General features: G+C 38.9%; 3 protein-coding genes across 4 annotated transcripts; all 3 read right to left on the bottom strand.

Moving 5' to 3' along the window:
- Window positions 1–885: 885 nt before the first annotated feature.
- LOC123976033 (oocyte zinc finger protein XlCOF22-like) lies at window positions 886–4186 on the bottom strand. 2 transcript variants are annotated; one of them, XM_046057835.1, is made up of 6 exons: window positions 4087–4186; window positions 3475–3610; window positions 3207–3322; window positions 2163–2306; window positions 1398–2060; window positions 886–1068 (listed from the first exon to the last, which is right to left on the bottom strand). In XM_046057835.1, the coding sequence occupies exons 2-6, from the start codon at window positions 3572–3574 to the stop codon at window positions 946–948; spliced, it is 1146 nt and encodes a 381-aa protein (XP_045913791.1). In that variant the 5' UTR covers window positions 3575–3610; window positions 4087–4186; the 3' UTR covers window positions 886–945. The 2 variants fall into 2 exon arrangements, with proteins under 2 accessions (XP_045913791.1, XP_045913792.1); XM_046057836.1 differs by lacking the exon at window positions 4087–4186 and adding an exon at window positions 4009–4073.
- Window positions 4187–4683: 497 nt separating this feature from the next.
- On the bottom strand, window positions 4684–10995 carry ndufv1 (NADH:ubiquinone oxidoreductase core subunit V1). Its single transcript, XM_046057831.1, has 11 exons — window positions 10879–10995; window positions 9248–9357; window positions 9076–9158; window positions 8691–8861; window positions 7891–8074; window positions 6783–6972; window positions 6380–6592; window positions 5834–6000; window positions 5664–5745; window positions 5415–5560; window positions 4684–4950 (listed from the first exon to the last, which is right to left on the bottom strand). Exons 2-11 carry the CDS (start codon window positions 9350–9352, stop codon window positions 4864–4866), a joined length of 1428 nt encoding a protein of 475 aa, XP_045913787.1. The 5' UTR covers window positions 9353–9357; window positions 10879–10995; the 3' UTR covers window positions 4684–4863.
- A 1351-nt stretch (window positions 10996–12346) lies between these two features.
- Window positions 12347–21767, bottom strand: hcn3 (hyperpolarization activated cyclic nucleotide-gated potassium channel 3). The gene is made up of 8 exons (XM_046057823.1): window positions 21700–21767; window positions 20686–21154; window positions 16526–16955; window positions 16236–16397; window positions 15204–15422; window positions 14536–14682; window positions 13689–13929; window positions 12347–12979 (listed from the first exon to the last, which is right to left on the bottom strand). The coding sequence occupies exons 2-8, from the start codon at window positions 21144–21146 to the stop codon at window positions 12777–12779; spliced, it is 1863 nt and encodes a 620-aa protein (XP_045913779.1). The 5' UTR covers window positions 21147–21154; window positions 21700–21767; the 3' UTR covers window positions 12347–12776.
- Between the last annotated feature and the right edge of the window lie 3943 nt (window positions 21768–25710).

Genomic DNA, 25710 nt, shown 5'->3' with positions numbered 1-25710 from the left:
TCCTTGTTAATTATCCTGTATATTTTTTGCATTTTTATATCATTTGTACATTTTTGATCTCTTTACTTTTTCTATATTTATGCTTATACTGTTTATACTGCTTATACTAGGCACCAATAGGCAAATTTGTATGTAAAAATGTACCTGGTAATAAACCTGTTTCTTAAGTATTCAGATCGTTACTTGAGTAAAAGTAACAATATTTTAATGCCACTGTTGGCGGCCTAGTATTATTATAATATAGCTAATTTTAACTGTTTTATGTACTGTTATTTAAACCTATAACAATGCAGCATATTTTTATGAATCACTGTATGTTTTGTATGTAAATATTGAACTGCAAAGTCAATTGTAGTTATGAAGTAAATGTAGTGGATTAAAAGAAACCCAGTATTTCCCTCAAAAATGTAATGGAATAGAAGTATATGCATAAAATGGAAAGTAGTAAAGTATCTCAAAATTGTACCTAAGTAGGCTACAGTACAACTTAGTTACTTTACACCACTGGATAGTACTGAGAAAAATCACTTAGAAATTGTCGTCAATGATAAATCCAGCAACATGTTCACAAGTTTTGTTTTTGTGTGAACAAAGAAAAACTAATTGTAGCTTTAAACAGTATATGAGCAAAATTTCACATAAATCTTGGAAATAAATGTTTAGTGATATTTGTCATCTTATCAACAATTCGTGGGTTAGCATCCATACAGTATTCCAATGTTAGTGGCCTACAAAGCCATTTCAATTTTGAGTAAGGTTAGTTAATTACCAAAAAGTTTTTCTTCCTTAGCAAACAAAGCGCTTTACATTTTTTCTCTCATCCCACCCTCAACACACACACCCACACACACACACAAAGTGACAGCCAAAGACACCACAGAAAAGTATTATAAATTAAACAATTATTTATTTTTGGAAAGAGAAAAAAAAGACCCCAAAATCACATTATTGATGGCCAATAGTACAGAATCTTATACACTGCCCATTTATCAGATGTTGGATCTTATTACGTTTAGGACTTACATTCTCCATGTAATTCCCACACTTGAGGGAGAATAAGGTAGTGACCTACAATGAATATAAAACATTTCAGGTACAATAGAGGTAATACGGACAGCAAAAAAGGCTTTGAGACATGAGCTTATAGTGGGCATACATCATAATTACAGATCAGTACAGAATTTTATTTAGTTATTGCTTTCTAAAAGCAATTGGAACAGGCATTCCAGAAACAACCTCCATAATTGAATTGTGTTGCATAACCTTGCTTCAAAAATATTTAAATATAAATATTCTACCTACACTAAACATAATATGGTGAGAAAGACAATCATTTAACTGAATGATGTAGGATGAAGTTGAATTATTTTCCCCATGTATTATCTTTTTTCTGCTACCTCCTCTCTCTCCATGTGGGTGTTCTGGTGGATCTTTAGGAGTCTCTCTCGTGCAAAGCTCTCTCCACAGGTAGGGCAGGTGTATCCAGAGCAGTGAGCCCTGGCCATGTGTGTTTTGAGCTGTTCAGGTCGAGAGTAGCTCTCATCACACTCTGTGCATGTGTGAGCCTTACGAGGTGGAGCCCCATGCTTGTGCCTCTTGTGTGCCCGCAGGGCTGCAACAGAAGGAAATACGAGGTCACAATCTGCTTCAGAACAAGGAATCTTGAGCTCTGTTTGTAGCTCATTGGAGGGACATCCCTCCGAGTCATTGTATACTTCGCATTCCTCTGCTCCCTCTTCTTCTTTGATCTTCTTGCTGTCAATCCTCCCTCCTTGAGCGGCGTTCTTGGGTTTACGGCCACGTTTTTTTCCTTGCGGCTTAACGTCACAGTTTAGTTCACTAGCAAATCTCTCCTGGTGCTGCAGAAGCTCCTCTTCTGTCTGGAAACCACGACCACATTTGCAGCATTGGTAGGTGTTGATGTCATCAGCCACTACCGGGTGCTGGGGGTGCATTGCCATGCGATGGTTACGAAGTCGTGAAGGACTGGGGAACAAAGCGCCACAGTCCCTGCAGGGACACCGTCGTTCTATGCACTCATGTCGTCTGTGTTTGTTCAGCTGCAAGGCATTTGAAATTATCATCATCATAGATAATAAACAATTATTTTATAATTTCCCAAGCACAAAAAAACAGGCTTACATATAGCTTGCAGGCCTCACCTCAGTGAAGGTAAAGAAGTTTTTCCGGCAGTAAGGACAGCGGAAGGGCTTCTCCTCTCTGCTGTGGGTGGCCTGGTGCTGGCTGAGCTCCTCAGAGGAGGAGAAGCTCTTGTCACACTTGTAGCAAGTGAAGACTGTATCAGTCTGCAGAAAGATGAGCAGAAAACTGGTTACAAATATGAAGTCGGAATTCAAGGCTTTATTCACTGCTTTTTTTGTGTGTGTAAAGAGTGAGTGTAAGTGTAAAGAAGTTTACAATTGTCAACTGAATAATTTTGTCTGATCTCTCAGCTATTTACAAACCAAATTATATTTTGTACAAAAAAACTAAATGAAATTTTTTATCCATACAACAGCCTGACTGGTACATCAACACGGCCAACATTGGCTTAACACAGCTACTTTACATCAGTATCAGCAATGCAGAAGAAATTTCAACACGGATATGCCAAAGATTTGTTTGAGGTTATTTATAGTGTTGCCCTCACATAGTTTGTCCAACAGAGAAGACTGTTTTTCATCTGTAAAATGTCCCATTACAGTACGTAGCTTGGTCAAAATTCTTTCATAATCAAACTGAAGGGATTTATTATGTATTTTTCCCCAAAAAATTCTAAAATATTGATATCAGCCACAAAAATCCCATCCCACTTAATACTGCAGTTGCAATTCACAGAAAAACAATTACTTGAGCTGAAACAATTTATCAGCTCTAGTAATTAGCTGAAACAAATTTATCACCAACAACATGGATAATCAAGAAATTGTTAACTGTTAAAACATTATGAAATTTTACTAATTCTATCATCTCAAATTTGAAAATTTGCTGCGTTTAGTTTCTTTCTGATACTACACTTTTTTCTACATTTTGGGACTGTTGGTATCACAAAATCAGATACTGAATACATCAATTTGCTCTATGGGAAACTGAAACAAGCATTTTCAGTATTTTCTCATATTTAATGCACCAAATGATAAATCAACAAAACAGTTTGTATGATTCCTAGAAGCCTGACTTTTCATTTTGAGTCTGCTTATCCCTACCTGCTGCAGCTGCAGCTTGTATTGGTCCCGGTGACTCTTCCTCATGTGTCTCTCCTTGGCTTTGGAGTTACAGAAAGTGATGAAGCACTGAAAACACTGCAGACTCTCATGCTGATCTGCATCACGAGATGACAAGGTGTTTCATAAAAATTTAGCATTTATTTATTGCCGGATGTTTAGTTACAACTAAGTAGGGGATAGATAAATATGACTGCAGGCCATTACAGCTTGTCTGATGTGATCGTGATGCATATAAATGTTTTCTTACAGGACTGCAGAGGGACGACCGCGGGCTCAGACTTGATCTCCGCTGAGGTGGATCTCTTCTCACCCCCGACAATGACTTGCTCTATCTTCATCATCTCCATGCTTATGCTTTCAGAAACTACCCGGGCCACATGGAGCTGTAACAGAGGGACACACAGATGTTGTGTGCATTATGTTGTTAGCGGGCAAAGCGAAACTGAGATGACTGCAGTGGCAGACCAGGCGAAGTTAAACCGCGTAACGTTACGAGACATGGCGATATTTCGGCTAACTGAATACAAAGAAAATTTTCTAAAATAAATACACACCTCATGGGCGTTTTTATTATTTTATTTCGGCCAAATTAATTTTGAAATAAAGACAAAACAAAACCGCTAACCACAGGCCTGAGCTACTTGACAGAAGGATGGAGGCAACGGGCAGTGGTTGTCATGTACAACTCAACTAACAACTACAAGCGAAACGATTGTGTTCACATATTTTTACTATATTTTAGTTTGTGCTCCCTTGTGCTTTAATTCCATGTTGTACCTACGTGCTTTAAAGCTGTATCTCTTTCATTAATTTTGACTTAAGGCTTTATAAACAATTCAAAAAGGTATCCATGTCTTACCGTGCGAAACGTCCATCTGGCAGCGGTGAAGAGTCTCTCCGCATCACGTGATTTGGGAATGGGAAAGGCCGCTGCGTTATCGCGAGATTATGGAACTGCCGCTCTCTCAGGAAGTTATGTTTGTGTGCGTTGTTTGTAGATTGGCTTAACTATCCTCCAGGGCAAATACCTTCCCCACCAATAAGTTTTTAAAGGTGAAACTGTGTTTACGTCATTTAATACCTAGATGGGCTCCGACTACAGACGGCTTCCTTGTAACAAAACAAATGCAATATACAGTAGCATCTTTGTATTATTTACTGTATTTTTCCACAAGTGTTTATCCATGGCTGTGTTGAACTTTCTGCTATTGAATATATACCGTGCATGGTTATATTCATTTTCCTAAACAGTGAATAATAAATCGAGGAGAAAAAAAAAAAAAAAGGTTTGCACAATACCCGCAGCACTTCAGTTTTTGGTGGAAATTATTAAAAACTACATTAAACTGAAACTAACAGTTTAAAAATATGAACAAATTAACACATTTTTACATGTAAAAACACACACAAAAACAGACAATGATTAAAATACTACAAAGACAAAACAAAGTCTAACTTAAAGGTTCATATAATTTTATTGGTAGTTTAACCACACAAGGCAGACGCATCAATGCTAAACTTGATGATGAGGTGATAAGACGGCACATTATCGCTTTAAATAATTTGTCAGTGACACAAGCAGAGGGTTAGACAGCATATGAGGCAGAAGAATAGTTCAAGGAGGGGAAGGAGCCATTTAAGCCCTGCTCTGCTGCTGCTGCTGCTGCTTCTGGTATTCAGAAATACGGCTTTCCATCACAGGTCTGAAGTGCCTGATCAATCCCTGAGAAAACAAAAAAGAGAATAAAAGGGAAAATCGTACATTAATTTTGCTTGATGTAAAATAGAACAATAACAGAGGTTGTACTACAACAGTATGTCTGTATATCTTTACAAAAAAAAAGCACTGTAGGTGTTAATTCCTGGAAGAAAACTGGTAAAGTTTTAATATTAAGGTTAAAAAGGAGAAAGGACCTAGAGAACATTTGTTTTGAGGTTATGCTTTGTGGTTGTGAGTTTACTCTTCATAGCCACAACTAGCTAAACTGAATGAAATCCAATATAACAGCCCAGCAATAAATCTTTCCTTTATGGAAGCATATTATATTCAGTTTTTATCACTCTGCTGGCGACGAGGTGTAGATTGAATTCTGTGGTAATCTTAAATGGGGGTGTCAATTTCCCAGATGTCCCTTTTAATTCTTCCAATGACCCTGTTAGTATAGAAATGCATTATGACATGTTTACCTGCACTGGCCATGCCGCACCATCTCCCAGGGCACAGATAGTGTGACCCTCAATCTGCTTACTGAGCTCCCAAATCATGTCGATCTCTGCTGGCCGTGCATCACCTTGCACAAAACGCCACATCATTTTATTCATCCAGTCCACTCCTACAGAAACAGACGAAAGGGGGACACATTTATAAGTTTGTAAGAGGTACAGACAATGTGTGTAGCATTAAGGTCGGTGCTGTCGATGCATAAAATAACTTACCTTCTCTGCAGGGTGTGCACTGGCCACAGCTTTCATGTTTGTAGAACTCAATCAGGCGTGCGATGGCTCTGATAATGTCAGTCTGCAAAAACAAAGCATCCAACAATGTAACAAACGTTTAATGGCGTCTTTATGCATGAGTAATTATGCTGCCGAGGTGGCAAACTTACAGATTTGTCCATGACAATAATTGCAGCTGTCCCCAGGCCAGTCTGCGCCTGGATGAGGCCGTCAAAGTCCATCAGCACCTCTTCACACACATTCTTGGGAATGAGGGGTGTTGAAGAACCACCGGGGATTACAGCCAGCAGGTTATCCCAACCACCACGCACTCCACCTACCGGACAGATGTTTGGTTTATTAAGTTAAAAAAAAAAAAAAAAAAAAGCATTCATTCAGGCTGTGCTTACGTTAAGCTATCTTAATCTTTTCTGTCCATGACCCCCTCGGTGCAGGAAAACGCATGCAGAGAAACAAATGATGCCTTCCAGGTTTTCCCTTTACACAAGCTTCATTTCATTATTTACAGAAGGGGGATAACAATTCACAAGAAAAACCCACCCAGGTTTTTCTTGGGTGACAACTCATATCAAAAAAATATCACAAACATCTCACTCTATGCGCTAGTGTGAAACCCAATGTGTTATTATTAACTCAAGAATGTTGTCGCTCATTACAACATTAAATATATTTTGTGACACCTTCTTAGTCTGTACCTGCGTGCCTCTCGATGAGGTCTTTCAGAGGGACAGACATCTCCTCCTCTACAGTACAGGGATGATTAACATGGCCAGAGATGTTGAAGAGCTTTGTGCCGGAGTTTCTCTCTCTGCCAAAGCCCAGAAACCACGTGCCTCCACGCCGACAGATGGTGGGCGCCACTGCTACAGTCTCCACATTGGCGACAGTTGTTGGGCAACCAAACACACCTTTAAGAAAGCAGCAGAGGTGAGGTAGATATTTCAGAACTGCTTTTATTTAGCGGAAACAACAACAGTCCAGCAGTAGCGCCCTGTGTTCGGATCATAATTACTAGTAGGTTGATGAAAATGTGCTGTGTGATACAAGCTAAAGGACTACTAAGATCAATGTTTTACCATGGTTTCCACTGGAACTCACCCACATCAGCAGGAAATGGGGGCTTCAGACGGGGCTTCCCCTGCTTTCCCTCCAGGGACTCAATAAGCGCAGTCTCTTCTCCGCAGATGTACGCTCCAGCACCACGCATCACAAACACATCAAAGTCGTAACCAGAGCCACAGGCGTCCTTTCCAATGAGCCCAGCAGCATAGGCCTCATTGATAGCCACCTAAGAAGAGATAATAAAAACACAGTATGTAATGAAATGAAATTATTTGGATTTGATGATAGTGTTTCTGCTTGAACTGTTAGAACAATATGTGAAGACATCAAATGCAACTGTGCTCAGATTGTTTTGTTACACACAAGATATATAGGGATGCACCGAAATGAAACCAAATATAATGAAAACATTTGCTGAATACCGAACAAGTACATTCACATATTTTCCTTTTATTTTGCCTTTTTTACCATTGCATAAATTAAATAGTCTAAATGTGCTTTTTACTGAGTGTTTCCTACAGGATCTGGAGAGACTATGGTGGGTGGGTCCGAGGCCCAAGAGGGACCAGTAAAGTAAATTACACGTGTCCAATTTAATAAATTATGTCGTATGTGATTCTCGTATAGCGTAACATGAAGACTTCATAGCCTCTCTTCATGTCAGACTCTCATACTGCAACATTTGTCTTTGTAAAGAGAGAAAATGACAGGATAAAGTCGCCATTTCTGTGGATTTACCATAAAGGCTTGAATACGTGTGCAATCCAAATTTAGGTGCAGCTAGCTTAATCGCTTTCTCAGAAACGAGTGACAGAAACACTCAAAGCGGGTCAGACCATTTGTTGCCTTTTTTAAGAAGTCAGCCACAGATGGAGTGGATGTGCTGGGAAAAAATTCAGCAGAACAGTGTCTGCAAACAGTGATTTTTGCATCTTTCTCTGACTTTTTAAAATGCTTCCACACTGCCGACATGCGAGCGTAACTTTTTGGTAAAATTTGTTTGGTCTTTTGACGTATTAGGATGATTTTTTTCAGTGGCCGAACATTCAGTGCATCCCTAAAGATATATGGAGTAAATGTACAATTATTTTAAACTCTGTAATGTTAAAGTTTATGTCTCAGATTTAATTCTGTCCATTTTCACCTGCAGGTTGGACGACTCATTGTAGAACTCTCCTCTGATGTAGATATAAGCAGCACGTGCCCCCATGGCTCTGCCAGCAACCAGGCAGCCCTCCACCAGCTTGTGTGGGTCATTCCTCATTATCTCCCTGTCTTTACAGGTGCCAGGTTCTCCCTCATCTGCATTCACCACCAGATACTTTGGCCTAAAGCAAAAAATTAGAACTGGGTTAAATAGGGTACAGCAAATTAACCCCTCCCCCCAAGAGAGAAGCCGCTGTGGTGGATGAGTCCAAACGTTTAATTTGTTTTCACCTGGCAAAATCAAAGTTTAGCTACAGCAGACATTCAAAAGCAACCATCTAAATATGGTTAACCTGCCAAATAAATCCAGACAGATCCAGCTAGTGCCAACCAAGATTTTAATAGCTTCTTATAAAAGGCTGGTGGGGATAGTATTTATGAAAAATAAACTTTTAGAAAGGTTTATTTAAATATCAAGCTAATATCAATCAACTTTAGCTTTGCCAATTGTAAGATTTGGTTACTTTTTAATGAATAATCAATACATTCACTGTAAAAACAGCCGTCAGTTATTTGAATTTATCACCCATGTGCTAAGATATCCCAGATAACCATTCAAAGCACCTAAAATTATTTTGAGAAACCAGTGCAAATGCAGCACATTAAGAAAAACCGAAACTCTTCACGGTTGTAGCTCCAATTTTTGAATTTGGCATTTGTGTCTTTCCATAAAAATCTGTTAAAATGACATGAAAACATCAAGCAAATAAAAGATTAGATGTCTCTCTCCTCACTAACCTGCCATCGCTGGGCTTGTTCATGAAGCTCCACTTCATGCCAGTAGGGAAACCAGCTCCGCCTCTCCCACGCAGGCCAGAAACCTTGATCTCGTTGAGGATCCAGTCGACTCCCTTCAAAAGGATCTCTTTAGTTTTGTACCAGTCACCACGCTTCAAAGCCCCCTTAAGCCTAAAGCACAAATATGAGAAAGTGAGAACTGTGTTCTGTTTTTTTATTGAAATTTTTATAAAGTTTTAAATTAAACAAAGATGTCATGTCAAAAATGACAGGAATTCTTCTTTTACTCCTCATCACATCATTTTGTTTTGTGTAAGATCAAATCAATATGGATATTATGTTTTAGATTTTACAGAGCATATGAGAATAACATCAGGGGTATCACCTCCAGTCATGACGGCCATAAAGGTTTGTGAAAATTCTGTCCTCATCTGCCAGAGGTCCAAATGTTGTTTTCTTCGGGGCACTCTGGGAAAATAAGACAAACACACAAAAAGATGTTAACCAGATTGTTACTATTTAAATTTTGAGTTGTTAACAAAGTATAGGCCAGGTACCTGTGCTGTGCTGTTGAATCGAGTGATGGCAGTCACTCCGCCCTGACTGACAGCAGCTGGAGCACGGGCCACCCCACACACGACTGCTCGAGTCAGGGACAGCATCCTTCCTGCAGGGAGGACGGACCATTACAAGACAAGTCAAATAGATAGTTTAGGTTACTTAAGTTTACAAAGAAATGTAGGATCATAGTTAGTGGTGCAACTGATGATTGTTTGGTCAATAAAATGTCAGTCAATAAATGCCTATCATATTTTCCAAGTCCAAGGTGACATCTTCAAATGGCTTGTTTTGTTCAACCAATAGTCCTAAGCCCAAGGATATTCACTTTACAATAACAAAAAAACAATAAAGAAAAGCATCAACTCCTCATATTTGAGAGGCTGGAACCAGACAATTGGAATTATTAATCATCAAAGCTGTTGCCAAATAACTTGTGTCCATATCCATTAACTAAGCTCTGTTCCAAATATAATTTTCAAACACATCACAGCAAAATGTGTTTCCCTTGTAGTCGTAAAAGTTAAAGCAGAAAATAATCATTTCTCTCAGTGAGATGATGACAGGGTATTGAACCTCAGTACTTTTCAGTAAGCTGGCACTGAATTTTGAGGTCTATTTTTCAAGTTTTGCATGATTATTTGTCAAAAGATCATGTCCATAGGCTTGTGTTCAGACAACCATTAACATTGGAGACACTAAATTCGTTTGTGTTTAGTACAGAGAAAGGTGCACATGGTATCTCTCAAATAATGTAATGGAAAAGAAGTATAATTTTGATGAGATACAAAAACTCAGGTATGGTAAATATCGGCACTAGTATATATACTCTTTTGCAAAACTGAAGAAGAATGGCTACTAGCGAAAATAGCACCAGAGTATCAACCAATCAGTGTATAAATGATATTACAGATCTAGACAGATTACTGTCTTATGTATCTTAATGGCCTTCGTTTTATTATACAGGTGTCAAGCTGTAATTTCCTGTAATAACAACCTTTTGCGATAACTACCAAACAGCTTTTCAAACCATTAAACAGCATCAAAACAAGGTGAGTGAAAGCCGAGGCTGGTTGTGTTTCATTAGCAGTAGTATTTTATTTCAACACAATAAAGGTAACTTTAACTAACACTAGATTAACTTTAATTTTTTGTTGGCGACAAGTAGATATTTTAATGAAATATCTTTTGGTAGCAGAACAGCTTTGACAGAGACCTTGTGTAACTTCTTACGTGATGTTGTTATGTCAGAGAGGTAACGTTACTCAGAGTTAGCTAGCTAACTTAACCAAGGTGAAGGCGAGTGCCAGCTGTTTTATCAATACTGTAATATTTTAGGCCAACACAAGTGTAAAGAAATTGCATAATTGTGGATTAATATAAACTCCTCTGCCTTTGCTTAAGTGTGATGTTACACACTGACCTCCATGCTCATACAACTAGCTGCTGCTAGCCTAGCGCTTAGCTAAATTAGCTAGCGGTTAACCTTGTAATGTCAGAATACAAGCAGCGGATTATCGACGTCGCCTCCTAATCTCAAACAGACAACATATGAATGAACTCGTTAATATCAGATGAGCAATAAAACGAAGAGTCGTTTATTTGTAAGCTAGCAAACAGTCCTTCTTACCTTCTCTACGTCCCGAGTTTATGAAATATAGACAGGAAGTACATGAGCACACGGCCGGAAACTGTCAGCAACAACACAGCTGCAGCGCCGTGGAGGATTATTTAAATGTTTTGCCTGCACAACATGCCGACTATGAACCAACCTTTTTGTATTTAAGAAGATATTCTAGATTAAATTCATAACAACAGTCTTTCCTCAGACCTAAAGGTCAGTGTTTGTGTGTGTGTGTTTAGATGAACTTTTACCGTACCTGGGTATTTCCATTTTGCAAAGATACTTACTCAACAATACAATTCAGAGTGAAATACTTTTCATTCCATTTAAAAGCTATACTTAACTAATTGCTTTGCAGAAATAAGACATTAAATATACTAAATATATGGTCATACATTGTTATGTAGATGAACCTATTCCACACTGTGCTTATACAGTAGTTAAAATTAGCTTCACCTCAACCAGATTCAACTTTAAAATACTTGTTACTTGTTAATGCTTTAACAATAATATATTGCAATACATACATATTATATTTAAAATATAATAACTCTGTATGTGCGCAAGGTCACTTGCTCATGTTATAAATAACATCTTAGAAACAAACTGCATTGACAAAAATACCATTTTGTATTTATGTTTAAAGGGAAGACATTTATATTTACATGGCATCATCAGTATGAGGATCATTCATCAAGTTAAAATAATGAAAGAAGAAATGTGGTTAAAATTGAACAAATTCATGTAAAATCTTGCTTTTCTTGCTTCACATCTGAACTTTTGACATAGTAGCAGAAAAATCAAAGGTGAAATTATTAACTTTAAAGAGGTCATATTATCCTTACTGGCTTTTCCCCTCTCCTTTATTGAGTTATATACCTTTTTTGTGAATGGAATAGGTTTGCAAAGTGAAAAAGTCCCCACAGAAAACACCGCTCTGAACTGCCTGGAAACAGCTCGTTTGTAGTCCAGCCTTTTCTTCCGCTTTCTGGTGACGTCACAAGAAAATACGGGTCATAATGCTCGCCTATCGGCTAGTCAGACACGTTATTTGATTTGTTTGCCAAACCGAATAATTTTTTTGTTGTTGCAGACATTAAATTCTTCATTATTATCTGCTGACTGACCTACTGAAGGTTTATTTTTATAAATAATGTTTAAAAAGCCAAAATTATTTTTGCAAATTAACTGCTATCAGAAAATTAAAACAGATTAAGGTGCAATTTAAAAGTAAAGTGAGTCCATGTGCGTAAAAAAAAATCACACCTTTTAATACTGGATTTTCAGATTACCTCTCCAAATTCCAAACGTATATATATAATAATGTAATAATGTAATGACTAAACTGTATAATCTTAACAGATTATATAGTTATGTCATTACATTATTATTATTACATCATAGTAGTTTTGGGGCAGTATTAAAACCTGACTTGACCCACCTACAGACCTGAGGGATCATTTGAATCAAAGCTTCACACAGCTGCATGATGTTATTGCCCAGCTGGTCTCCTGTGTGCTTCCAATATCTGGTATCAATTATGTGATGGATGATGAAACTGCAGTCTCAGAAAGCATACGGGCAAATAAAAATGGTTGTCAAAGCAGTATTTACATTACGAAAAGCTAGCTTTAGTACATAGAGTTGGTAAACTACACAATGGATCTAACACAAAAATGTACAAAGCTCTAACACAAAAATTATCATATTGCTTGTTGAGATTCAAGTAACAAAATTAAATCAACTGAAGGTACGATATTTTCCACCAAGTCCATCACTGAGCACTAAAGTAAACAGCAATCAGTCAAATTTACATTGAAGGTTTCTTTGTCATGTAGTCAAGTTCATTCAAAGCGTGAAATATGTTTCTGGCTGTAGTCTTCTCTCCATCAGTACTGAGGAAGTCACTCAGGTGGGGGAGGCTGATAGCTGGGTCTGCGAGCAACCCGGCCCAGTCGGTCCACAGCCACACTCTCAAACGCCCTCCTCATCAAAGGATGCTCCTCTAGGACCTCGTTGAAACTGTCCACACTCAGGGAGTAAAGGCGACAGTAGGTCTCGGCCCTCACGGTAGCTGTGCGTCGTCCTTGGGTTAGCAGGCAGATCTCTAAACCAAGGAACAGAGAGTCAGTTTAACCTCTAAAGCAACAGTCCGATGCATTGAAGAACATGCTATGTTGCTTTCTCTCCAAGAGTCAAATAAGATGATTGATAACATTCATGTCTGTACAGTAAAGATTAAGCTACAGCTGGTTAGCTTATTTTAGCATAAAGGACAAAGTCGGGGTAGCCTTTGTTTCTAGTCTTTGTGCTAAGCTACAATAATCGGCTGCTGACCGTAGCTTCATATTAAGTGCACATATGTGACTGGCATCAACCTCCTCATATCAGCAAGAAAGCGAAGAAGCGTATCCCCCAAAATGTAGAAATAGTACTACCAGTGCTCCTTTACTTGTATCGTGTATTATTAACACTGATTACAAGCTAAAGAAATAGGAGTTACAGGAGAAATGCATAAGGTGCGACATGCAGCCTGTAACTGAAGCTACTCAGTTTGAAAGAAAATAGCAACATAATAATGATTAGGGGGGTTATAGAGAGGGAATTAAGTGTTGTTCATTACTCCTTAATCCATGATCAATACAGTGTTAAATGGTGCACTTTTATTCCCCTAAAGTAGGGATGTTCTGGTTAGAGCTGAAACAATTAATCCAGTAGTCACTCAACAGAGTCCAAGTCTTCCAAGAAAGTAAAGTAAATACATCATCAGCCATAATGTTGAAGGCCTCCCCTTTGTTGCCAAACTTTGAACTTACCCCCAAAATATGCTCCATCATTGAGCGTGATGTCTTTACTTCCACGTGGGATGACCGTGACAGTGCCGTGCTGGATGAAGTACATCTTCCGACCCAGTGTTCCTTCTCGTATAATCAAGTCTCCGGGTTGGAAGACTTCAAAACGCAGCTTGGTCAGGATGACTGTCACAAAATGAGGGTCAGTATTGGCAAACAGTGGCATGTTGGCTACAAGCCCACGACAGTTATAGCTTACTATCTCCTGCATGGTGGGAGACAAAGAAGAGGGAAGACATTAAAGAAATGTTTAGAAATCTATCGATTAGTCAAACTAAAAATTAATAGGCAACAATTTTCATAATATTTTTTTAAGCAAAAATGTCAACTCCTCAGTTGTTAAGATTTGCTGCTTTTCTTGGTCTTATATGATACTATCTCTTTATATAAATATATATATCAAACAGTTTTGCTCTGTTGACTAATCCATAAAATAATTTGCAACTTTTTTGGCAAACGATTAATCATTTTAGCCATTTTTAATAAATGTGAAAAATGAGTAAATATTCCAGCTTCTCCAATGTGAGGATTTTATATTATTATAAACTGAACATTTTTGAGTTTTGGACTGTTGGTTGGACAAAACATGATGTTTGAAGACGTAACCTTGGACTAGCATTTTTCTGACATTTTTCTGACTAAACCACTGATTGAAAAAAAAAGAATGACCAACAGATTCATTGATATATTGATTTCAATCTCATTGTTCAGGCCTACATTTGCATCTGTGTGGACATGTGTCAATAAAAGAGAGAAACAGAGAGAGAACAAGGAAGAGAAAGTCAAATCAAAGGTTTGATGAACAACAAACCTCCTTGAGCGGATCACTGAGCTCTCCGAGGATGCTGTCCTCATCGAACATCTTGCCTTGGAATCGCTGCTCGTAATAATCATGGATCCTCTGTCTCACATCCGCTGGCAGTTTATGGAACGACATGTACTGTTCCACTTGCTTATACTGAAAATATTTGTACAAAACACATGGTGATTTAACCTTCAAGGGGGCACATCTGAAATTCCACAGGGCTGATGTCAGATGTCACATCTAGTCACATTTCCTACCATGTGTTTGCTGAATTATTTCCACACACAATAATTATGCATTATTCTGTTTGTTTTGCAGGGTTTCCCCGCCACCAGTTTTAAGTGGATTACAAACTCATTTGTAATGGGCATTAGCAAACAGTGATCCAGAACAAAGGTGCCGCCATTAGTCTATCATCCATTCTGCTTTATCTTGTGAAAATCCCCATGGAAAAGGTCACAGTAAGGTTACACAATTCATTAGATAATACACATATTCTCTCGGCATTTGGCACAGTTTCCACGAATAAAGTACGAGCAAGTAAGCAAGCTTATGATATAAGCTACATACATGGCTGTGATATTAAACCTCAGGCAAGGCAACACAACAACTGATGCTATAGATCAAAATGTTTTAGTTTGTTAATCTTTCCACGACAGTGCAGAGATGATTACCTTCTCTTGATACTGCCGATGTGATGCATCCAAGGACTGGACCAGGGTAGTTGCATGACCAAGGAACATGGCGTAACAGGTGGCCCCCACGACCATACTGATCATGGTGAGCCAAACGTCAGTCATGCCTTCTGGAGGGTGGGCACCGTATCCTATACAAAGCATGTGACTCATGGCCATAAACAGGGCGTAGGAGTACTGTAAGTGCCATGTCGAATTCTGAGGAGGATAGAGTACAAACGGGACAGGACACAGAGAAATGAGAAAATATACTTTACTATGATCATAATTAAATTGGACAAATTATTGCAGAGTAAGTGGCATTATTTTTACATTATTTTACAGATAAAGGTCTGCTAGGTTTCTTGGAATTAATGAAATTTGATATTATTAAGAAAATGAACATTTAAGCAACAGCCAGCTGCAGGTTAGCTTAACTTAGCACAAAGATAGAAAATAGCTAGCCTGGTTCTGTCCTAAGGAGATTCCGGGAAGTTACTGTGCCTGTCCAGCATTTATGTAAAACCATAAAGTGTTTGTTCTTTGTAGGGTTCAAACAAACAAATATAATGTGTTCGTAAGTGAGCCTCAAGTGTGCTGGTAGGTAGATTATTACTTTTAGACACTGCCAGGCTGTTTTCCCCCTATTTCCTATTTCGAGTCTTTGTGCTAAGCTAACTGGCTGTAGCTTCATTAGAAACATTGGACTTGTATTATTCTTCTCATTTAACTCTCAGGAAGAACGCAAGAAACATATTTCTCACAATGGCAAAATAATCCTTTAATTAATTAATTCAAATAACTTGTCAGTATAACCTAGAGTCAGTGCACAGCAGGTCAGCTGAACATCGTATTGTGCGGGTATTTACTTAGGCTTAATTGAATTTTATCTGTAAAAACTTTCCCCATAATTAGGATATCAATTTTTGCAGGACACTTCATGGGAATTTGTTACAACCCCATATGCAAAGATTTACCAGATTTAAATATAATATAGTGTGAGACGCATTATATTAATAAACACGTACGCACCACCATATTATTTTTAGATACCCAACAGTCTTGGGGGAACTCTTGCAGCATAGGCACCATGAAGGTCAGGCAGCCATCCCAGTGGCACAACAGCAGCATCATGCCAATCAAGTTGACTATTCGCACCACAGCGCTGGCCAGGTCATAGGTCATATGGAAAATCTGACACAGAGAAAGTTGTATGTAAGAAAAGAACAACATTATACTGGACTGGACTGATGTGTACTGTTCTGCATGTCATGAGCTTTTCTCTATCATCCTGTTTCTAAGCACATGTCCTTTTCCTTTACCTCTTCCCACTGGTGGATGTAGCGGATGAGGCGAGACAGTCGGAGAAGACGCAGCAGACTGAGGATCTTGGTGAAGCGCACAATGCGGAGGGCGCGGGCGGTGCGGTACACGTCAGACGACTCGTGTCGGGACTCCAGGTCAACAATGAGGAAGATGTAGTCGACTGGGATGGAGGAGATGAAATCCACCAAGAACCAGGTGCGGAGGTAGTGCATGCGGATATCTTTGGGGTCCAGGAGGATGTGGCTGTCCTCACCTGGGATGCCCGTGCGGAAATTGAAAACCAGGTCCATGAGGAAGAGTGTGTCAGACAGGACATTAAAGGTGATCCAGGGTACGGTGTTCTGGTCTTCGAAGAAGGTGATTCCCCAGGGCAAAATGACCAGATTGCTCATCATCAACAGGAGCATCACGATGTCCCAGTAAAACCTGGAAAGAACAGACGTGGCAGTTGTACAGAGTGCAAATTAAAAATGAACTTTTTGCTCCTTATTAATAAAACAATAAAGGTTCTGTTAACAACTTACAAGTTGAGGTTTATGCTCCTGGTTAATACAGTCAAGTTCATTCTTATTATAGTTATGTACAAAACAAGGAGTGACAGCTGGTGTGTGTATGGACAAAAACAGTAGTGGATTATTAGTAACTGTGAAGTTCACTCAAAATGTTTGATTCTCCTTCAAAACAATAGTAGCTGTCACATTGTGGTTAAACCTAAACACACACTTAGATTAAATTGTTCTGGTAAATGATAATTTTCAAAGAAAGCCAGAGGGAAATTAGTAAAAGAAACAATCAAATATTCCTATTTGTATCAGTTGAAAATTTGAAAGCTAAGAATGAATAAAATGTGTGTGATAAATCATGTGCAAGCTTTACATACAAATCAAATACATTACAAACTTACTGAAAGCACTGTAAACACAGGAACAAGTCCTCTTACTGGCTTATACATTTAAGTGTTCTTGGTTCATACATGTGCATGTGGATATGAGCGAATCCTGGTATTGATGCTGTAATCAAATCGCCCACAGAGCTCTGCCAAGGTTAAAGGCCTTATCCCTGTACGTAGCATAAGGCTTATTGTCAAAGTCTGACACTGAAAGTAACAAAGAGTTTAAAAGATTGAAACCTCTCTCAGGTCTGCGCGATAATTATGAAGCTGGAACCGAGAGATGTTTAGCTTACTTTAGCTCATTGCCTAACTGGTAGCCATTACTCCTTGTTAAATCACAACTTTTCATGTTTACATTTCTGTTTATGTATGAATTGGTAGGAAATTTATTTTATCTTTAGACGCAGCCAGGTTAGTTATATAACCCTTTTTCTGGTCTTTACGATAAACAAGGGTTTTCGTCTCCTTTTTTGTAGCTCCACACTTACTGGATAGATGTGAGAGTGATCTTCTACTCTATTATACTATAAGCAAGAAAGCAAATAACCTTTTTTCCTGTCAAAACAATTCCTTGAAGTTAGGGGATTTGAAACAACTGGGTCAAGTGAAGTCATCCAATCAGGAGGACAGTGTGCCGTCCAGGGAATGACCCATTTCAGAGTGTCCCTTATTCTCATAACAACTCATGTCATAGGAGGAACCCCTCTCATTAAATATGTATGGTGTTTACCTCATCAGGTTCAATACACTATCATAGAAGACACTAAATGGTCGGATTCAGGAGGTGGAATCCCAGGAGTCTGTGCTGTACATATCTGCACTGATCATCTTGTCATTCAAGTCCCCATTTTCTTTTGGCTCTCCAGTGTCTCGTACACCATGGCTGCACAGTTTGGGTTTCCTTACAGATTGTTTCCACCTTGTGTCAATCATTTTGGGTCTCTCTCGTGCTCTCATTACAGCCACGGTAACAGGATATGAACCAGACTCTTTTTGATTACCGTCACACCTTCACTGATCGCAAGATGAACCCTGCGAGAAAACAACCTTCTTCTTAAGCCAATCAGAGCAAAGATACAGGAACTGATAGATAAGTTCCTGATTCTCATTCGCGTTTATCCTTCCGTCAATCTCTTGCATCCATGTCCTCTGTGTCTACACGCTGGTTTACATCACTACTTATCATCTCCTCTCATGTTGCAACAGATTAGTGGTTGCTTGCTGCTAATAACCCAGCCAAAGACTCTGGACTCTGGCATTATAGCTGTTTACATGACGTGTGTGTGTGTGCATGTACACTATATGAGTGCTAAAGTATGAGTGTGTGAGAGAGAAGCAGAATTAATTCTAAAACCTTTTAGATGAGCTATTAATAACAGTGGGGATGGAACAGCAATAGGAATGTGGTTTGATAGCGTTTATGTTGAATCTGAATCCACTTATCACTAAGTTTAGTTTGTACCTTCTTAAAGCTGCAAAGTTATAAATAACTAAGAAAATCTGACATTCAAAGAACTAAAATTCTAACTACTAACAGGTTTTGACAGGTGGGTTACATATTTGATTTTTTTCATTGAACCTTTTAGTCATGCTAGTGTCATAACTGCAATGTTGGTCCAGACTGAATTATGTCAACTATTGAATAGATTGCCATGAATGTTTGTATAGAAATTCGTTTTCCTCAAAGAATGAGTGACTTTGGTTGATCCAATGACTAATTCCTCTAGTGCCACAACGACATTTATGATTTTGATTGAAATATCTCACTATTGGATGGCTTGCCATTAAAGTTGGTACAGACATTCATGTTTTCCACCGGATGATAATCATTTTGGGGATCCCCTGACTTTTATCCAGCGCCGTCATCGGGTCAAAATGGTAATTTGTCCAACATTTTGATTTATGACCAAATACCTGCAAAACTGAAGACACCGGCCTCAGCTCTTTGTCTTTAGTGCTAATTAGCAAATGTTAGCATACTATAACGCTAAACCAAGACATGGCTTCCGTAAGTTGGCATACTGATGTTGAGCATTTATCTCAACACATCTACAGCTCATTGACAACTGAGCAAAGTCCATCTGCTGATGAAAACCATGTCACACCATTACTCCAGAGCAAGCGAGTAAGTGGACTAAGTGTTTTTTTGACCACCTAAATGTTCTATAAAAACAAAAAGGGAAGAGATAAAGATGTGAGAAAGAGGTGGCCTATTGTAGGCCTACTATATAATTTTATTGAAAAAATAATTTAATGTGATCATAACGCCCTATTTTGGATTCCAGCGTGGGGCCTTTATTGCATGTCATTCACCCTCATTTCCTGTCACTTCTCTATCGTCCATCTCTGAATAAAAGTCAAATATGCCGCACTCTTTCTATAAGAGGGTCATGAGACTCTGAGATCGACAAATGTGCTTATTTACCAACTTTAAATTGGATTCAAAATATTAAATGGAAAGCTGAGCAACAAAAACCTGCTGTTCCAACTCATTCATTTTATAGGGGAAGTTGGAGCATAAGGTTTAAGGAAAGCAGGCCTTCAGTAATCCCCCCCTCAGCTGTCTGTGTATTATTGCATAATAGAGCAAGATTGGAATTATAGAGATTCTTATGGGCAATAATCCCTCTGCACGGGTTTATCCTCTCTGTCTGGCATAGGCTTGATGTTTAAAAATTGTTTAAATTTGATGGCGGCTATTATTAGTGACGGCACAGATGGATTGCTTGGGCATCACTGCTTAGATGTAATTTATCTGAAAAAAACCCAGAATGATCGGACAAATCCTGCAAAGGCGAGGCAAAATTACAGCAAGAACTTATTGCATTTTTAAAAAACACTTAAATTGTCAGGATCAATGACTACAGTTCTGCCTCCTCATTAACAAGGTGAAAGGGAGTCACCAGTGGTATCATTAATCCAGATGATCTTGTCCTATATACTGTATCACTAATCAAATCCCTTCATCGCCTTATCATGTGCAAGGAACCATGACTGCTGTACTGCAGCCTGTCCTTGGAAAATCTGAGCACTGTTGCAGGCTGTTTAGTCAGCTGAAACCTGGATGCTTCCATGGGATGTTTATGAAAGAAAGACGATGAATTGGGACTCTTGTATTGACAAAAGGTTACTGACTTGTGTTTAAACGATTCTGCATTTCTTTGAATTTTTTTTAAATGAATTTCCTGTAGACAAATTCTCACAAACATCACTTAACATAATAGGAAACTGAGGTTTGGGAATATAACCCAGCCTCTTCATTACCTGAAGTCACTGTAGGGATGGATGATCCAAACTCCAAAGCTTTTGACCCTGGCCTGCTCAGCAGCAACACCCTTATGACTGCCAAACATGCGCAAGGAGAACTTGTTGACCCCAGGCTGCAGCATGGTTCCAAACTGTCTCTGGAAGTAGGTGGACTGGTCCTGTGGGGGGTCTTGTTCAGCTTCTTCGCCCTCCACACTGGCATCCAGCAGGCCATCGGGATCCGCTGTGTAGTCGTCATTGTGAGTCTGGACCAAGGAGAAGAGCGTCTTGGTCACATCGGTCCCCTTCTTGTCTGTCTTTGGGGAAGGGGTGCCAGGGGGGCTCGTCCTCTGGGAGCCACTTCTCCATCTTGAGAACCGGAGGCTGCTCCAGCTGCGGTACTTTGGGGTCTCCGGTTTGTGAGCTGGGCTCTCACCGATGCCTTTCTGGTCATCTGTACTCCTGGAGAGGCTGGTCATTTTTACACCTTGCATTTAAAGTGGGCAAAGCAAAGAGGGCTCTATTGTCCCTGTGATTTGGCTTGTGGGGCCCTGATTGTAAAGTTCACTTACTAATATAATTTACTGCAGCTGCCATTTCCTTTTGGTGTAAGGGTTAACTTCTCTTACAAAAAATAACTATCCTGAAACACTTTCAAGCAGGATGTAAAAATAAAAAACCTATAAAGGCCTATAAAACAGTGACACAACAGAAACTAAAAAAGTAGCCTACCACGTCACTCTTAGTTCTCTACAGAGTATCACATAGCCTACACATCGCAACACTTAAATCGTATATAGACCTGACAGAAACAATGACTTTCCCCACACGACTAATTTCAAAATAAATCCATAAAAAGTTGCATTAAAAAAGCACTTCTCCGTGATGACTGAAGCCCACTCCCCGTTAACAACAAAAGCATCAGCCTCAGATGCATTGTGTCCTTCGACCATGAGAGGACGGACGCAAATTGAGAGAGAGAGGGCTCAGTAGCCTTCAATAATCGGCTTGTTGGCATAACTGCGTCCTTACCTCTCTGCTCCTCCCTCCTGCTCTCGGTGGAAGTGCCCTCCCTCCCTGCTCTGGGACGTGTCCCGGACTGGCGGTCCGGCTGCGGGTCATGTTGCGCAGCCTTGACCGGGACCCTCCTGGCCAGCACCAACTGAAACACAATGAATTATCCTCAAACGTTTCGTGAAAAAAACTACACGCGGTTATTTTTCTCCTTTTTTATTTATCTCCTTTTACCTTATTATGTAGCCTCATTTATACCAAAACCCCTTCAGTAGTTAAGGGAGTAAATCATTAAGCAATGTAGGCCTACATTAATTCTACTTTTTTTATTTTTATTTTTTGGATCAAACAGGCATATTTATACCTATAGGCTAATAGAAAGTGTAAACTGTGAAAAACAGAGGGTGTCTTGTGCCATAGCCTACAGAGTGTAGCCTAAATCCCCCTGAGGCCAATTTTCCATTTGTAATATTGGGCTTTAAATTGACTTAACTCTAATTAACTATAAAATAAGGGGTTTTAATGCCTTTTGTGTGCTTAATAACTAGCTAAAATTAAATTGGCTAATACCATAGCGTAGGCGATGTGACAAAGTAATCAATATGTTTCATTCAATAATTACAATTGTTTTGTCTTTAAAACACTAGTTTCTTAAATTAAAAAAGTTTCAAACCTTAGGCTAGCTTTAATGGACCCTCAATTCGGGTGAGGAAATCCCCACAGAGGCTACATGAACCAAACCATTAATAAATTCCTTAAAGGAAGTGTTTGACAGTTTAGGAAATAGGCTACACTTATCTTTTTGACAGAGTTAGATGTGATCGATAGACACCAATCTCATGCCTGTATGGTTAATATGAAGCTACAGGCAGCAGCCGATTACCTTAGCTTAGCATAAAGACTAGAAACGGCTAGCCTGGCTCCGTCCAAAGGTACTAACTTTGCCTACCAGCACTTGAAAAGCGCACTAATCAACATATCATATCTTGTTTGTTTAATTTGTAGAAAAGCTGGGGCTGGGACTTCCGGGGAGTATCAGCCTTCTCATCTAATTATCTTTTGTAATTGTTATTATCTCATTATTGGTTTAGTCCAGTGGCTTTCCAACTTTTATTTTCAGAAGCCAAAACAAATTCCACTGATGACACTTTCTCCTTTCCAACAATGCTTCACCATTGCAGTGAGCAGCTGAAGGTGGGGGTTCACTGCCTTTACAGCGGTGTCACTCCTGCTCTTTCCCCATCCAGGTTTTTCCAGCAACTCTGTGGATCTGGGGATTAAAACTAGAAATCACAGGCTCACACATTTTTGGATGATTGACCTGATTCTGGTACGCTGACACAAGGAAAAGGACAAACTTGTTTTTGTTTGGTAGTTGTACCTTGAAAATGTAATCAGTTAGTCCACTTGTTAGAGGGAAATACTGTAATGCATTGTTAATTAGTTAGACCTATATGTTTTAATTGTTGCTACGTAAAATCAGATGAGGGCGAACCTGATAGAAAACTAGAATTCTATGTTAATTAATTTTTTTTATGGATATACTGTTTACTAAAAGTACAAGAAGAACAATGCTGTAAATATTCAAATTTATATATAATATATACCTAGATTAACCTATATAGATATATAATTGTCTGTGACCAGTTCAGTCTCTATTATATAGACATCTTTATCGTACTAGATCACATTTCACTGTTATAGGCTCATGCACTCTCTGAAGTGGCAGGTGTCATGTTCACATTTACACCAGTAACTCTGACACTCTAACAGGCATACTTGCAGTAGGAGTTGCAGTCACTGTTACTGGGTCACTCTTTAAGCCAGTTACTTTAGTGTATTGTTTCAGATGTCACAGTCATCAGTTTGTCAGTAAACACTACATTTTTTAAAAATTTCTCTCTTTAAAACACTATATAGTAGGAAAACTAGTACAATCAAAACATCAACTGCAATGTGGGTGCAAACAGCACAGAAAAAGTCCTGCAGGCACACAAATATCAAGTAAAATCTAGATGGATGACTGAACTGAAGTGTTCTGATACCAAAGAATATAATGTGATATGTAGGCCTATAAGTGTCATGATTGTTTGATGTGTTTTGTACATCTTCAAGAAGTTTACTATATATAGGAAGTGTATATAGAAATTTCTTGAGCAGAAATGCCCAAGGATGCAAAATGAATTTCAGTGTAAACTGACAATACAGTTGTAATGTATTGTGTTAATAATATGTTATTTATATAGCACTAATAATAATAGTAAAAATAGTAAAAATAATGATGGCAATAAGATTAATAAAAATAATTGTAGAGGTGGGTGTCAAGAAGGGACATGAGGTCAGCAGGCGGCCTGCAACCACAGATCCAGGCTCTACAGCTCCTGAGGCAGAAACACCTGCAGAAAGTGACATGAGGAGAGAGGAGAGGGATGAGAAAGCATAAAACTACGGCAGGAGGAAGACGTTGAGTTATTAAAATGCATTAGTGGGATATAAATGCATACAAATGGAGAGGGAGAGGAGGAGAGAGGAGCTCAGTGCAACATGGGTAGTCTTCTGGCAGTTTAGGCCTATTGCAGCACAACTATGGAGGTCCTAACTATAAGCTTTATCAAAGGCGAAAGTCTAAAGCCTACTCTTACATGTGGAGATGGTGTCTACCTCCTGAACCTGGGAGGCAAAACTGGGACATTTAATTACAGCTACTTTAAAGTACTGTGGTACATAGCCTGTTGGTGAAGACAGATTTATCATATCTAATAAAGAAGTGCAGACTAAGGGTAAAGCTTCTTTAAGCAGCTTACTTGGGATGGGGTCTAAGAGACAGGTTGGTGGCGGAGATGAAGAAATCACTGAAGTTAGTTTTTGAAGATTGTTAGGAGAATAACAGTCATACTATATATCATATATCGTCTCACCTAGACTACTGCAACAGTCTGTTCTCAGGTCTAAATAAAAAAACTTTGAACCGCTTACAATTAGTGCAGAACTCAGCTGATGGAAGTATGACCATATCACTCTGATTTTATTCTCATTACATTGGCTCCCTGTCTGTTTTAGGATTGATTTTAAGTTCTTATTGATTACTTTTAAAGCTCGTAATGGCCTGGCTCCAGAATATATTTGTGACCTCTTAACCCCTTACGGACCTGTATGCAGCCTGAGATCCTCCAGCAGGGGTCTCCTGTGCATCCCTGAGGCCAGGCTGAATTCTAGAGGAGATAGAGCCTTTGCGGTAAGGGCCCCAAGGCTCTGGAATGATCTGCCTGATGACATCAGGATGTCCGAGTCGGTGTCTTCTTTTAAGTCTCGCCTGAAAACGTATTTATTCAGGAAAGCGTTTTCTGATTTTATCTGATTGGCTAGCTGTTTTATTGTTTTATTTTCATTTTAATTTGTGCGTGCTTTGTCTTATATCAATGGTGTCTTTTTAACTGTTTTTTAAATTGTTAATTTAATTGTTAATTGTTCTTTATCTTCTGTGAAAGCACTTTGTACTCTGTTTGATAAAGCCCTAACAAATAAAGTTATTATTATCATCAGGTTTCCAAGGTTCCTAAGTTTGAAGATAAGTCAGTACCAGTTCAAGGCAGGAGGTTATGAATTTAGTCTCTAACAATTAAAATTTCATCATTAAAGAAGCTCATGAAGTCGTTGCTACTTAGGGCTATAGGAATACATGGCTAGAGTGCTGAAAAGAAGCCTAGGGTTGTTCTTATTTTCCTCTATTTATGAGTAATACGCTGCTCTGGCATTACGGAGGGCTTTCCTATATGTTTTAAGATTATCTTGCCAGATTAAACAAGATTCCAGATCTGTGGAACGCCATTTCCTTTTAAGTTTTTTAATTTGCTACACCGTGGAGCTAACGTTCTTTGTTTTATTAACTTCTTTTTTAGAGTGTCGAGTGTCATTGAGCCTACAGCACTATTAACAATATGACCAATTTGGGACTGAAGTTAGCATAGGAGTCCTCTCTTATTTTGAGACATGGTATTGAATTAAATGCTGATGGAATCAGATAGACAT

This window comes from Micropterus dolomieu, linkage group LG09 (genome assembly GCF_021292245.1).
Source record: "Micropterus dolomieu isolate WLL.071019.BEF.003 ecotype Adirondacks linkage group LG09, ASM2129224v1, whole genome shotgun sequence".
Taxonomy (NCBI): Eukaryota; Metazoa; Chordata; class Actinopteri; order Centrarchiformes; family Centrarchidae; genus Micropterus; species Micropterus dolomieu.
The sequence above is the reverse complement of the archived record's forward strand: the minus strand, read 5'-3'. Positions and strand labels throughout refer to the sequence as shown.